General features: G+C 28.2%; 2 protein-coding genes and 1 pseudogene across 3 annotated transcripts; all 3 read left to right on the top strand.

The window, feature by feature from the left end:
* LOC111621032 lies at positions 1–918 on the top strand. The gene has a single exon (XM_023363073.1). The coding sequence runs from the start codon at positions 1–3 to the stop codon at positions 916–918; it is 918 nt and encodes a 305-aa protein (XP_023218841.1).
* A 1441-nt stretch (positions 919–2359) lies between these two features.
* LOC111621025 (procollagen galactosyltransferase 1-A-like) lies at positions 2360–13101 on the top strand. 2 transcript variants are annotated; one of them, XM_023363067.1, is made up of 2 exons: positions 2360–2573; positions 10676–13101. In XM_023363067.1, exon 2 carries the CDS (start codon positions 10683–10685, stop codon positions 12387–12389), a length of 1707 nt encoding a protein of 568 aa, XP_023218835.1. In that variant the 5' UTR covers positions 2360–2573; positions 10676–10682; the 3' UTR covers positions 12390–13101. The 2 variants fall into 2 exon arrangements, with proteins under 2 accessions (XP_023218835.1, XP_023218836.1); XM_023363068.1 differs by lacking the exon at positions 2360–2573 and adding an exon at positions 6266–6348.
* An 85-nt stretch (positions 13102–13186) lies between these two features.
* On the top strand, positions 13187–15496 carry LOC111621026 (annotated as a pseudogene).
* The last annotated feature ends 846 nt before the right edge of the window (positions 15497–16342 follow it).

The following is a 16342-nucleotide window of genomic DNA, read 5'->3' on the forward strand; positions in this document are numbered from 1 at the left end:
ATGACCATATTAAATTTACACGATCGTTGGAAGAAACTCAAACACGAAAGACATTGCAGCGAAGTATTAGAACGCCGCATGTTGCATCACGCCGCTAAATTGTGTTATTATTGGTGGTTATCCAATAGTAACTTGGTGTGTCAAGTCCTTTATCGAATTTACCAACTCGAATCTCATTTTTCAATCGTCTACAATCAGGATATTAGCTTTATAAACGAAGAACCTCAAACTGACGATTGGCCAATTCCGATAGCGCACTGCAACGTAGATTCTAATGAATACGCCAAGATAATATATTTCCTTCGTCACGCAAACAATTGTAAAATGACTATTAATGGCGTTAGATTTTCGGATATGCCCATCTCTTCCTTTTCTCCGCTTCCACCGTGGGTTTCCACCGTGTTGAGAGGTAAGCCGAGGTTACTTCAATTGTTACTTCAACACGGATCCATGATCGAGCCGGATAATATTTTACTCAATAATAGCTGGAAATACTATTTGAATCCTTCCCGTTATCTTCGATATACTATCTCAGTTTTGTGGACGCGCAATGTAAAATCTCTTCCTACAGAATACATTATAAATGATCTACAACTTCAGAGATCGATACTGATTGTTAAACTGTTACTTCGAGTTATTCCTCAGCTACAAAGAAGAGATTTGACGTTTAACCTTTCTAAGTACTCGCCAGGAAAGTCATTGTGTGTCAGAAAAAGCAGTTCATTCGTCGTCGATTTGAGTGAACGAGGAATTATATGGAATTTGAGAGAAAGATATTTGGAACCGTCAGAACTTCGCCATCTTTGTCGATGCGTTATCAGAAGACATTTGAGGAAAATGTGGAAACTTCCTCTAGGGATTTTTGAACTTCCACTCCCGAATTTACTACAAAAATATCTGAATTTGGAACACGACTAATTCGTTTTTCATAAGTTAATTTCCAAAAAAAATTAATTAAAATCGTAGCAATTTTACAACGCTTTGGACAAATTAAAATAATGTTTAATTATGATTAGTATGTAAATTAAATGCTTTTCTGTTCGAGATATTTCGTTATTATTCCTAATGTTAAGATATTTCTAAATCAATGTAATTCAAATGAGAAATTTACGAATTTTGGAGAAACTAGAATCATTTAACTAAATTGAAGCATTTAATTCAAATGATGGAGTATATCGTGTATGAATCGTGTTGTAGTGTCGGAGTCAGTAAAATTCTTTCAATCCTGGTTACTACAATCTCAAATTAATGAAATGTGAAGTATGAAAAATACTTTGTAATTGGCATGTAAAGAAATTTCTTAGAAAACGTACTGATAAATTTGGATATCAAAAAGATATCTATAAAGGCCATTTCATACCAAAATTTTATACGTATTGCACGCGACGGGCTCTATACTTCCAGAAAATAGCTTTTATTAATTTAAACGAATAGGCATATATTCATATCAACCGTCGGTAGGAAATTAACTAGTCCCGTAGTAGCCGGAGTTGGAGGAACTTTTAAGAGCCAATTTATTATTCGGTTATCTGCCATATGGCCATACAATAATGTTTCAAATTGCTGGAGTCTTGGTTCAAATCTAATCCAGAAAACCATAACTTATTTGGAATAGTACAGATTGAAGTACTGTTCCTATTCCTTGACCTCGCTGCTGACTCCATTGTAGGTCTGCCCGAGTACGCCATCCTTACGAGCATTCAATTTAAATCTGCTAATATCCTCCCATCAATATTTTCTTAAAGAAATGAAAATGTAGGGTAAATGACGATAAGAAGCTTTTAGATTTGTGTTCTACAAAGCTACAAACCGTAAATACACATTCCAACAGAACGTTTTCAGTATGGTGTCAGTGCAAAATATTTGCACAATCTGATTAATTAACATCTAATTGAACGGTTTTTCGGGGATAGTCCGTCCAGATATGTCGGGCCCCGTCCCTCACCACCCGGCCACCCCATTGTGGGCCTGGCCGAATCCATAATGGGCTTGCTAAAAGAGGCCCGCTAAGTGCCCACAAGATGGAAAGGGTTTAAAAGAAAAAAGTAGTATTTACGGTAACTCTAGATTACTGTTTCAGACCTTTTCAAAAATTAGATTTAAATAGATGTATTAAAGAAAGGAAATATTTATATTATTAATGAAAAATGCGATATAAAATTAATTACATTATTATTAAACTTTTTATCAAAGCAATTAAATTATTATTGTTGCATGTGTTAAAAATATTTATTTAAAAATTTCTTAATTTCGATTAGAACCACTAGAGGTCTCATTGTAAGTAGGCCATTGTCACTTTCCCACGTGAATAAATTTGAAAAAAAAATATACAGTATATATATATATATTTTTTAAATGAAAGTCATATTGAAATAAATTTTAAATTCACGACAATAAATTTAATCGTGACAAATTAATTTAAGTGCGTAATTTAATTTATAAGTGTATTTCACGTTCTCAATTAACGAAAGTTGTTGTTATTAATTATAATTAAATGAAAAAGAATTTTATTTAACACGTGTTAGTCGTTACTGATGGATATTCTTCGTCACAGTGTCATATAGGAATATTAGGTAAAATTATTAGTTTTAAACTTAAAATTCCATATTAAATACTCTGACATATAATTATGAAATAATTTATGCTAATAATATGTAAAAATATGCTCCATTTTGCTTATATTTGCTTTTATTTTGGTAGAAAATTACATTGGCACTCTTTACCTATGACAGAAAGTAAAGGAATTACATTTTGCTGAATGTAATGACATTTTTAAAACTAATTTAAATATTAAAACATGAAACTTGGCTGCATAATATCAAAAGAGAAATGTAAATTATTTAAAATATAAAGAAGCTAATAATTTGTGTATAAAAGTAGATTGGCATTGACACATAGAATTAAACAGAGTTGAATGTAAACTTCATTTTTGACAGTAAGAAAATGTTTTGATGGATTAATGCATTATATGAAACTGGAAGGGCAATGAACTTACAAAACTGAGCACTTTTTGCACTTTCCAGCAGAGAATTTATTTGGCAAATAAACATTTTTGGTTGATTTGTAAGCCTACCTTAGATTTAGCTAGGAACTTCAAATTTCTGATATTTGAAATTATAACGCTGAATGTATTCTGTAATGTTATATGCAAATATCTAGTTATTGATTCATTAGTAGTACTTGAACAAAATAAAAAAAAGAAACGTCTACTAAAAATGTAGCTAATCTAACAGAAACGAAACAAACCTAACCGAAGCGCTGCAATTTTGGGGGGCCTATATCTCGCGAAGGGTCGCTCATACGGGCATGGTTCCTTTGACTTTTTTGTTCCTATTGATATGCTCTACAGATCGATTCCAGTCTCAATTTGCTACATTTGTCCTAGAATTGTGCCCTGTAGTGTATTAAAATTGAGAAGTAAACCCTTTAAAATATAATAAACTAATACAGTATGTTTAATTAATATAATATTTTCTGTTTAATATAGAAAATTACATTGGCAGATCTTCACCTATGACAGATTATCTTACATGAACTTATAGAACTTACATGAACAAAATACATACTCTTTCCTCTTTGACATAAAATACAAGCTGTGGACTTCAGATTTGTTTATGAGCTTTAAATATTTCTGGTTAATTACTTAATTGAATTTTTTTTTTGCACAGATAAGGTTACTGTAATTCATAGTTGTTAGCTGGTGTTAATATCTATATGTTAATATATGCATTTGTTTTATGTTGCTATGGTAATACTTGATTCATTTGCCAAATAAAACTTTGAGTTACACTTTCATATTCTATAAGCAGTTTTATTTTGTTTTTTCCAGTCAAAAAAATATAAAATATAAAAATCCAGCAATTGTAAGATAGTTGACCAGTTTCTCTATTCAATAATTTTAATATATACACCTCTCTTCTTTAATGTCAAAAGCGAAATTCATTTCATTTTTGATCTCCAAGAAAGCAGAGGTGTGTATGCAATTATGTTAATAGACAATTATAACATACCTTTTTCATTGCTGAGATAGTTTTGACAGTTCTCTTTCTTAACCGAGATAGTTCTTAATTCAATCACTTTGTTATAATTTATTAAATAATAATTTATAACAAAGTGATTGAATTAAGAATAAGAAAGCATAATACTTTAAAATTAATCACAAATGTATAAATATATATATTTTAATTTTATTTAAACTGTTTTTATTGTCTATGTCATTAAATATTCATATTTAAATTACCATATTCTTTATTTTTTTAAAGTTAAACTTGGAATCAGAATTGAAACTATTAAATCAGATGATTTTAGATTAAGTTGGAAATTCTTAAAAAGTTACAATTTCTTAATTTATATAAAATTTACATTCATTACACTTTATCCAATTTATTAAGAACTTGGGTATAACACATATTATTTTTAAAGTAAGAATAAAGTATACGAAGTTATGGCAATCTACTTAAAATGTAATGTTTTATAACAAAACAGAAATTAAATGACATAATTCAAGGAAATCTAACTCAAAATTAGTTAATAAAGTCTAACTGAAAATGTTCTCAAAATTTCTATAATTAAACCTTGTCAGGCTAAGTTATTCTCCTCCCCAAAAGTAGAGATTAATTGCTTTGATGAGTTTTTACTAGCTCTCTGTCTCATATTTTCATCTATTAGTCTCTTTTCTATCATGTTATTACTTACTTTATCTTGTTATCTCCATAATTTACTGCGAATCTTGTACGATGATATTAAGAATATTCTAAAATTCTTGCTTTAAGAAACCAACAAATTCTCTCAGAAGAGATTTTCTTGAGAAAATTTGTTGGTTCTCTGAAGTAAACATTTTGGAATATTATTTTGTTAATAAATTGAATATCAAACTCATCTTCTTTTAAAACATTTAATAAAACATTTAACACCTTTGAGAATATTTATTAAATCATAAACGTTTTCAGCCTAATAGAATAAGCCATCATCAGGTGACAGACTATCGAACAAATTTGAAAATTGTGTTAAAATGGAACTTTCGAACATTACAAATTTAAAATTAAAACGTGTAATAAATCAACCAGTCAATATACAAAATAACTATAATAAATAGATTGAAGCCATATTTAATATAAATAATAAAATAAGGCAATATAAAAAAAACAAAAACAAAAATAAAACTTTAAGATTAAATGCACAAAAGGATTAAATTCATAAAAATATACATCAAAAAGCATCACATTATAAAGGGCAGATAAAACACACAAATTCTTAGTCCTATCTGCCCTTTATAATGTGATGCTTTTTGATGTATATTTTTATGAATTTAATCCTTTTGTGCATTTAATCTTTTAGGTTTGTTTTTGTTTTTATTTTCTTTTATATTGCCTTATTTTGTTATTTATATTAATATGGCTTCAATCTATTTATTATAGTTATTTTGTATATTGATTGGTTAATTTATTCTACATTTTAATTTTGAATTTGTAATGTTCGAAAGTTCCGTTTTAACACAATTTTCAAATTTGTTCAATAGCCTGTCATCTGATGATGGCCTATTCCATTAGGCTGAAAACGTTTGTGATTTAATAAATATTCTCAGCGTTATAAGGTGTTAAATGTTTTATTAAATTTTTTTTTTTTTCTTTTGATTTCTTTGCTATTATATATTTTCATAAATTGCTCTTGTATTAAATAAATATAATTTAAAATTTGCAAAAGCAATTAATTCATTACAGATATTTTAGATCTATAATTATTAATCTACTTTTATATTGTTCTATTGGATATTGAACAATAAAATTTTATGCATAAAAGTGGTATTCTATGTGAAGTTTAATCCAGCATATTCTGTTTCTTACAGGAAAAAATTAGTACTTTTTTTAATAAATCTGCTAATAATTATGTATCACTTTTAATAGTTGAAGAGAGTATTCTGTAAGGAGATATTAAAAAAATTTTAATCTGCACATCTCCATCTATTTATGGATCAAAGAATTACTTTCTTGTTAAAATACATTAACTGTTATATAAAGTGATTTTCTCATAGGATGTTACAAATTGCATATCCTGTACATCTGTATTCCAAAACTGATCTTTCATTCTGTGCTCTATGAAGTTGTTACTCAACAGAATTCTAATATAAAATTATTTTTTTGAATTTATTCAATTAATAATAATATATTTATAATTTTTTTATTTTAATTAATCTAATGTAGAGGTATTGTATTTTTGTATTTATCAAATTTTGAATATGATTTGGAAGTATAGTTTAATTGTCTTACAAAATTCTTACTCTTAGTAGAATTTCTCCAAATAAATGTCATTTGGTAACAAGAGTTTAAAATTTCCACAATAAATAACCATGTAAGAATTTTATTGACTTTATTTTATACATAAATTCATAATAAGTGTAAAATTTAGTTATAGAATGTATCATTAATAATCATTACTATAGAAAGTTTCATTAATTTTATTTATTTAATTATTTATTTTAATATAAATTAAATCTAAATGATTGCCACATTAAATCAAGCTATATTACCACTGCTATTAATAGTTACATACTGAATAATATGGCACTAGTATCAAATAGCATAGGTTTAGCCTGATTTAATCCTGCAATTGTTTGGCTTTAAAATAATTATTGGGTTTTGAGATGTTTATATATCATTATTTATATTTTATACAATTTAAAAATATCAATATAAAAGAGTAAATACTATGCAGTTATAATAAGTATCCTGTATATTGAAGCAAGTACAGTATATTTAATATTGATATACTCTGAAATTAAAAGAACTAGTTAATCAATATTTCAAATTCTTCGTTCGATTCAAAATGATAACTGAGGATGATTGCTTAAAGTGTTCGAAAGTGTTTTTAAGATATTAAAAAACCATTTGCTGGATTATTTAAATGTTTTGATTTTATTTATATCAATATTTTTATATACCTTTTAAATGGAATATAGAGAATTACTAAAAAATACAAAGTACTTATTTATTTTCCCATCAAAATGACTTAAGCTTATATCATATTTTAATAAACTGTAGACATTTTTCTGCAAAGTTGGCAGAATTGAATTTATTACCTTGACATTGTCTGATTAACCACTTGCAGTGAGCGACGACTATAGTCGTCAAGGGCAATCATGTGGCAGTGGTGAGGGATGGCTATAGTTGTCAAATTGTTTTGGGGGGTATCGCCAAAAACCAGCCTAAAACTACTGCAAAAAAAATTCACATAAAAAATAAATTATGTAACAATAAAAAAAGACTTTTCTTTACTAGACATAACTGTTTACAAAATCTTTTTCCAAAACAGTAATGAAAAAAACACGTGGAAAATACTTTTAAAATTTCCCATGTTTCTTCTCCACTACTGGGGGTAGAACCATACCCGACTAGTCCACTGTTGAAAGGTTAATGAAAAAATGCCAGAATATGATGAAAACGTTGACGTTGAGGACTCCACTGTACAAGCTCCTAAAATATCACATAGTGAGGGACTAAAGACTGTCGAAACTGCCCTTCAGTATTTTGAACAACAAGGTGTGTTGGTAATGGACTTACTGTTCCTTCATCGTCTTTGTGATGAAGCAGCAAAACGCAGCGTGCATTGCAGAAGAAAACAGGACATTAAGCATTTCTTTAAAAAAAGTAGCCAGATTTTGCAAGGTTTGCTAGTTAATTTTCATTATAGAGAGCTTTATGCCTCATAAAGTATTTTTCTGAGTCTGTCTTATCAGGTAAATTACTGTACACTGTGTATTCATTAATTTTCATTTTCATGTAGTAAAGGCTCTGTGCCTTTATAAAGTACAGTACATACAGTACTTTTCCTTTATTTAAGGGTGTTTGGGCAGTTTATTCTCTGTTGTATTCTCAAGCAAACAATACATACAAGTACAGTACAGTATTTTCTGAGGAAACACTCGTACTTATTCTTTTTTAACCTCATTCCTGATAACCCGGCATTTTCACAAACTCAGCCACCCTTCAGTCCACATTAGGCCAAGTTTTCAGGAGTCTACTGAAAGTTTTTGGTAGTTATACATTTTTCAAAACTGTTCCTTGCATATAAGCATGGAATGTAATTGTTGTATATAAAATAACAAAATTTATATGGCAGCATGGAATTATTGCTATAATGTTCAGCATTAATTAGTTATTTGTAATTATAATCAAAAATAGGTATAATTTAAATAAACCAAACATAAATAAAAGAACAGTTTAGTGAAAATTAAATTCTCCTTTTGCATCTTAGATGCCCTGTCATTGGCATCATTGTGATATAGCCCTCCTATTCTTTGCATAGACTGCTTAGTATGTTCTACTGGTCCTGCCCAGAGTGGTGTTATTTGGTATACTTTAATTGTGGACAAATGTAAACAACATATGTAACAATTAGATTCAATAACTACACATATATATGTATACATAACTATAAACAGTAACTTATTTACAGTTATCCATAACTATAAATACAGTAGACATGTTCTTAATCTGTTTTATGGGGAAAGAGAATAGAATATATTTGCTGCAACAAAGATGGCTAAACATAGATTTCCATGCAAAAATCTATGTTTAGCAATCTTTATAGTTATTGATGAACATAACACAATTTATTGATACAGTTGTTTCAAACAAACAGATTGTATGCACTGTAATGGCTAGTTTATTATAATGTGTTATCTGGAAAGTTGTGTAAATACAATTTGTGATTTATTTTTTAAACTGTGCTCAATTCTGAAGAGATTAAATTTTTTATTTTAAGATATTTTCTTGCATCTGTTAGAAATGATTTGTTATAAAGTTTTATTTAATAAAATTAATGTTTTTGATTTATAACAATTTTTTTCAGAAAATTTAAAATATAAATACAAATTTTTACTTATAAGTAGGAATATCACATCCTTGGTTTTTTAAAGTTTTAAAAGTTTTAATGCAAACATTTTTGCTGTAGTAATTTATTGTTACTAGAAATGAACAAATTCAATCTATTATGAATTGATTAAATGACAACATTACAATTCTTAAAATTAAATTCATAAATACAGTATAGACCAAAAATTTTAGAAACAAGCTTTATTTAATTTCAATTTAGAATGTTAGTTAAATGCATTTGGGATTTTCTTTGAAATAAAAGTTAAGTATACAAAAGCATTACAAAGATGAGGAGATAATTAATTCTTTACTTTTAACATGTTACCACAAATTGAGAAAACCCTTTCACTATTGATGTAGGTTCAATAATTTTGAGCACCAAGTAAAATTTCTGTACATTTTCACTATGTTTGCATACCAACACTGACATTTTAATTTTTTTTACCTTGAAATTTGCTTTTACTATTGTTTGAATATGAATTAATTAATTAAAATCCTCTTAACTTCAGCTTTTCTTGAAGCTTCGAAGGCTTACCACACGAGTAAATGTGGTAAGCCCACATGTATATGTCTATTTGATCTAGACTAAGTGTAAAACAATATTAAGGGCTAAAACAACAGATTATTCTTAAAAACATTTAGGAAATATCATCAGGTGTAGAATATACTAAAATATTGAGACTGAATGTACAGTACAGTACAATATATTTAGCTCCTACTACTACTACTTCAGCATTATGAATATTCTTATTTAACTTGATATAATTAATAAGAATATTCATTATTATAACTATATTTGTATGAATATAAATAATAATAATTATATATCAAAACAGTCTCTGTTCATTAGAATCAAAATGTAGTTTAATATAATTGTGCCATTTAATAGTTTAATTTAATATAATTTAATTGAATACACCATTGCCAAAAAGAATATTTTACATATTGAGGCAGATGAGAAACATTTAAAGGTCAATTTTGGCATGAGATTTTTATTTCCTGATGGTGTGTGAAAGGAATGAAATGAGAAGACACTTTCAAAGTATTTGTTATTGAAGAATTTTTGTAAATTTTCTAAATTTATAGTTTAATATTTTCATATGTGACTTTCTGTTTACTGATGTAATGATGTTTAAAATATGTGGACATACTAATTAAATTGTCATTTGTCAATGTCAATATAATATACATACTGTACTATAGTTATACAATTGATTACTTTTCAGTTAATAAGTTGATTAATTTTAACTATTATTATTATTATTATTAATTGGAATATATATTAATTAAATTACAAGAGCATAAATAATCAATTTAAAAACATGAATCGTTTCTTATTAATGATTGTTTTAGATATAATCAAGTTTTGTTTTCGAAATAAATTTGTATATAAATTCTTTAATAATTTACAAATCAATCTTTTACTATTATTTATATTATATTATATTAATACAAAGAGAAGTTTTTAATATAATTCAAAGTTTTAAATTGCAAATATTTTAGATTAAAACTTAACTTCAAGTAGAAAGTTTTGTTCAGATTCCAATAGGAAGTTTAGATTAATGTTCTGCATTTAAAAATATAATTGTGAAACTGGAATTTAAGTATTATAGAGTTGAAGGATTAAAAGTTAAAATTTAAAGGGTGTTCTTGTAGATTTGTTTAGACTTCATTCAGGAATTGTATGAATTGCACTGTGACGTTTTGTATAAAATATTTCAGGATTCTTTATTTATTAAATATTAATTGCATTCAATATTGTTAACAAATATTTTATCTTATAAATCTTTAATTTATTATTTCAGAGAAAAAATGCAGATGAAAACATCAATATATATTATTATTCTTATATTGTCATTGTCATCGTATTCCATTTGTCAAATGTGCCATAATCAAGAATCTTTCATGGCTCCTACTGTAATGGTAGCTATACTTGCAAGAAATAAAGAACATACTTTACCACATTTTCTTGGTTATTTAGAAAGATTAAATTATCCAAAGCATAGAATGTCTCTTTGGATTAGGAGTGATCATAACATTGATAAGACTGCAGAAATGTTACAAATGTGGGTGGCCAAAGAAAGAAATAAATATCATAAAATTGATATAGAAATTGATGAAACAACAGATTTTTTTTCTGATGAAGATGGAGTGTTTGATTGGTCTCTGCAACACTTCGCTCATGTTATTCAGCTTCGAGAGTCTGCTCTAGAAACAGCGAGGCAGTCTTGGGCCGATTATCTGTTTTTTATTGATTGTGATGCTTTTATTGTAAATAATGAGACACTAAATGAATTAATTGCTCAACAGAAGACAATTGTTGCACCAATGTTGGAGTCTTTACGTGCTTATTCTAATTATTGGTGTGGAATGACTAGTGATGGTTATTATAAAAGAACTAATGACTATATGCCTATTTTAGAAAGAGAAAAAATAGGATGCTTTGATGTCCCTATGGTACATTCGGCTGTTCTAATAAATCTACGACATAAGCAGTCTCTAAAACTCACTTATGACCTAGCCAAGTTAGCTAATTACACTGGTCCAATAGACGATATCATAATATTTGCAAATTCAGCTAAACATGCTTGTGTGTCAATGAATATTCTAAATAAAGAAGCTTATGGTTATATTCTAGCACCGTTAGAAAATGAAAATACTTTAAAAGACGACATTGATCAATTAATTAATTTACGATTAGAAGTGATGGTCGAAGATCCTCCATTATATGTTTCTCCTCATTTACGTTATTACGTTCCCGAGAAAAAGAAAAGTAAATTGGGATTTGACGAAGTTTATTTAATTAATCTGAAGCGACGTACTGAAAGAAGAGAGAGGATGTTGAGATCTTTAAATGAATTGGGAATTGAAACAAAACTTTTAGATGCTGTTGATGGAAAACAATTAAATCATTCAATTATTAAAGAAATGGGAATAAAGATGCTTCCAGAATATACAGATCCATATCATAAAAGACCTATGACAATGGGAGAAATAGGTTGTTTTCTCAGTCATTATAAAATCTGGGAAGAAATTGTTAAAAAGCAGTATCGAAGTGCTATTATATTTGAAGATGACATTCGCTTTGAATCTTACTTCCGCCGGAAACTTTCAAATTTATTGAAGGAAGCAAGAGGTATTAGTCTGCAATGGGATCTTATATATTTGGGGCGAAAAAGACTTTTGGATGACCAAGAACCTTATATAGAAGGAACCACTACACTTGTTCGTGTAGCTTATTCATATTGGACATTATGTTATATGATAACATTAGAAGGTGCAAGAAAACTTATTGCAGGTGATCCACTCTCAAAATTAGTTCCTGTTGATGAATATCTTCCCATAATGTTTAACAGGCATCCAGAAACAGTTTGGAAAAGTTATTATCCTGAAAGAAATTTAAGAGCATACTCAGCACATCCATTACTCGTATATCCCACGCATTATACTGGCGAAGATAAATACATCAGTGACACAGAAGATTCTGAAGTATTAAGTTTAATGAGAGATGAATTGTGACATTTTTTTTTACATAATTGTTAATTCTATCTATATTGACTAAAAATTATTTGTAATGGTTCTTATGTCCAGTTTTACATTTAAATGCAGCTATTGTGTTCAAACAAATTATTCAATAGATTGTTTTATCCATTTGCCATAAGAATATTTCTATAATATAATTTTAATTTTTAAAATTTTATTTAAAAGTCTATAAATTGTATATCTAGTCAAACGTATAATCCTACAATGTTTGGTAACAAATGGTTTATCAATATTTCTATGATGATGTACTAAAGTCTAATACCAATCCTTTCATAGCATATTTACATTTGCCACACTTATAGGATGCAAATCTGGTTCGGATACTAATTTGGAAAGCTTAATGTAATTTATGTTAATACTTTATATGCTGATAAGAAACAGGACCAGTATAAGAAGACCAACTGGATTCACAAACAGTTAAACTGAATTTAGATTTATTACTGGAAACAGAACCAATTTAAAGATATAAACAAACTAATTTCTTGTTAGATACTTTTGTTACTTTAATCATTAATTCAAAGTTATAGCTTTTCACTTTTTTATCCTAATTGTTTAAAAATATCTTTAATTTCTAATCTGAAATTAATTTAATAGTTTTTCGAACATATTTGCAGAAAGCGTTTAATGAACAAAAATGTTCTTTTTGATTTCTAAAAGCAAGTTTTGTTTTATTTCTGTTTATTTGTGAATAAAACACTGCTAAATTAATATTTCACGATAAATTTAAATTATTTCAAGAGTTACATTTAAATATTCCCATAGATGTCAATAAAATGTTAATTTAGATCATTAAAAACTGAATGCAACAAAAATTATAATATAAAATTAAATACTTTCTTAATTATTAATAAATCAATGCCTTTTTGCCTGTATTTTAGCTTAAATTTTTGGTTCATAAACCCAACATAGAACAGACTTATCATATGCTGGCCAATATCTATCTAACAATTAAAATGCTGTGCCAGTCTGTTGTTGGATAGGTTTAAGAACCAAAAATTTAATTAATCTAAAATTCTTTTAATTAATATTGTATTGAATATTCTGTTTTAAAATATGGAACTATGTTTTATGTTGAAATTGGTTTTTCAAACATCTCAACTCTTGAATCCAGTATTTGGGGTCCTTAACTGCCGAGTCATAGAAACTTATTTTTTTAATTTTTGTATTATTTTTGCAATGAAAAAGTGATTTATATTGGTTTACATTTTATTTATGTTGTAAGACACAAAACTTATTATTAGATTTTAAAGTAAGATATTTCTCTCAGAATAAAAGGCAGCATTTCCCCTTTCTCACGTGTAGGCACTTAATTGTATCCATTGTGGGTCTGATCAAACCACAGTGGGGACAACCAGGTGATAAGGGATGGGCCCCAAAATATCTGGAGTAGACCACCCATGAAAAACTTTGTGGTGGTTTTTTAATTGCCCAGATCCAGTTCTTGGAGTAGTAGGCTGATTCCTTCACTGCCTTGTCCATCCAGCTGTCAGCACTTTTCTGAAGTTTTTTCATATTGGATGTGTCAGTGAAGAAAACTTTATTATTGCTTTCTTGCATAAAAATACTCAAATTTAATTGGACTGCAATTTGAAAAAATTGTAGACCTATAAATTCCCACTATTATTCGTTGCATGTTGCTCTGTCCTACCTTAATCTCGAGAACGTTGTTAGATAGATGAAAGTCGAAACCAGATAGGGAAAGCTAATGGGCAGGCCCCGATTAACTGCATATGAATTTCTGGTCTAGAACAAAAGTTACATGAATTCCATTCAAAAATTTTCTCTAGAACAGTTACGTAGATGACCAACCTGACATTGTTATCAGGAAAAGTATGGTGTACAGGGGCAAGACACTACTAATTTGACATCAAGAGCATATATTTTAAATTAAGTAAATTAAAAATATGATTAAAAATTGCAACCTAGCATTGTGAAGATGCCACAATAATTTTTGCTCATTCACTTTTATTGTTTTTCTTTTGAAACTGCAGAATAAGCTATGTTATTACTCTGAAATTTCATAGGAACTTTATAAACCACTTGACCTTACATTTTTTCTAGGATTATATCATGCATATTTTGTGAAGAGATTGGTTTGTAAATTTAATAAAAAGAAATGAAGAGATCAATTCCTTCTATTTAATATATATTTACATTTTTATATGATTATTTGTTGTTAATAAATATCCTTGCATTTAAGAATTGCGTATGTTTTTTATTTACTTTTTGTCCTTAGCCCAGGTAATTGAAATCAGGTAATTAAAAAAGCCTTAAATCGAAGGAAATTTAACTTGTATTTCTCTTGATTTTAACTTTTTTCTGTTGGTTGTCAGAAATTGCTGATTACCATATAGGCCTAGATTATTGTATTGTATTGATTATTATATTTTATTGTCCCATTGTTTTGTTTTATAATGTATTTAATAAATCTGTATTTCTTCAGTAATAATGGAATTTTTCTTTCGTTAACCATCCGTAAAAGTATAAGTCAGTTGGAAGAACAAGGTGCAATAAATCGCGCAAATTTCATGAATCACGCCAAAATGTTCTATAGTAACTGCTTACATTATTTAGAAGAGTGGGCGGTACAGTATATTACAGTGACATTGAACATTTTCATTGGGTTATACTAAAACAAGAACTTAATTGAGAAGATGTGCAAAAATCTTTCCATCACATTAGTCAACATTTTCCATATAGTAATATTTACGAAAACGATCTTTTTAATGAAGTATCATTATTTAAAAAATATATTGATAAGGAAAAAGTTAAATCTTGGGCATCGGCAAAAATCTCAACATGGTTAGAAATATTTCATCATTTTGAAATAAACTATGTTCCATACAATAATGCATTAAAAATTGTGGAATACGCGCTCCAATGCCGCGACTGAACGCGTTTTTTCTATCGTAAATAAAGTGTGGACATCTGATAAATCACAATTAAGTGTTGAAACTTTGAAAGCCATATTATGTGTGAAATATAATTTAACAAATTCTTGCGAAAAATTTCTTGACATTTTAAACAACGACAGCACTCTACTAAAAAAAGTTCACTCAACTGATAAATATGCGAAAGAATAGTTTTTAAAGATTTATAATAGTATTATATATTTATTATATTTATAAATTTTACGTGTTGAAATTTAAAAAAATATAATGCCATACAATTTTTGCGTTCTTTGACGACAAAATTTTGTTGCTCTATAACAATTTTTTTCAACAAGACAACTAATTCCCCCGTCAATTTTGTCCCGCTTCACCAATGTTAAAAATCTGGTCAGCTTACGCTACGGTCGGACTCAGCCAGCCAATGTGTTTCTGCAGCTAGACGCTTGTGGTTTTAGTGCATAGTGTTATTACTCATGCGCTTAGAAGCAGTGCTGCCGCTTGCTTCTTCTGGAACTACCCTGACGGCGCCTTCGTTTTATCCTAGATTACCCTAGCCTAGATTGAGAAAACTCTCCGAGCTCGAGCTCAAGCTCGGATTAAAAAAGTAAGACGAACGATTCTAAGACTCAGATCCCTGTACTATTATCGTAAAATAATAATCAGAATAATTCTTAATTCATTGTTTTTAAAATCTTAATAACTAAAATGTCTTAGGATTTTTAGGCTTTATCAGAGAGATTTATTTACATATATATTTGCTTTTAACATTCGTTTTGAAAGTTCAAATAAAACAATATTTTTTTGAATACCGGACTGCATGCATTAAGGCTGGTATACACGGTAAGGAAATCCTTTGAGGATTAACCGTGATTTTTTTTTCTATCTATCCATTTTTAAATAAAAATAATACTTTATACGTTGGGAGATATTTTAATAAGTTTTGTAAATTACTATGTTCGATCCAGCCAGTTATATCCGAGTCTTTTTCGTCTGTTAAGCACATCCTTTGAGGATTTCCTTACCGTGTATACCAGCCTT

This window comes from Centruroides sculpturatus, unplaced genomic scaffold, assembly GCF_000671375.1.
Source record: "Centruroides sculpturatus isolate CEXI.00-Female unplaced genomic scaffold, Cexi_2.0 scaffold245, whole genome shotgun sequence".
NCBI classification, from domain to species: domain Eukaryota; kingdom Metazoa; phylum Arthropoda; class Arachnida; order Scorpiones; family Buthidae; genus Centruroides; species Centruroides sculpturatus.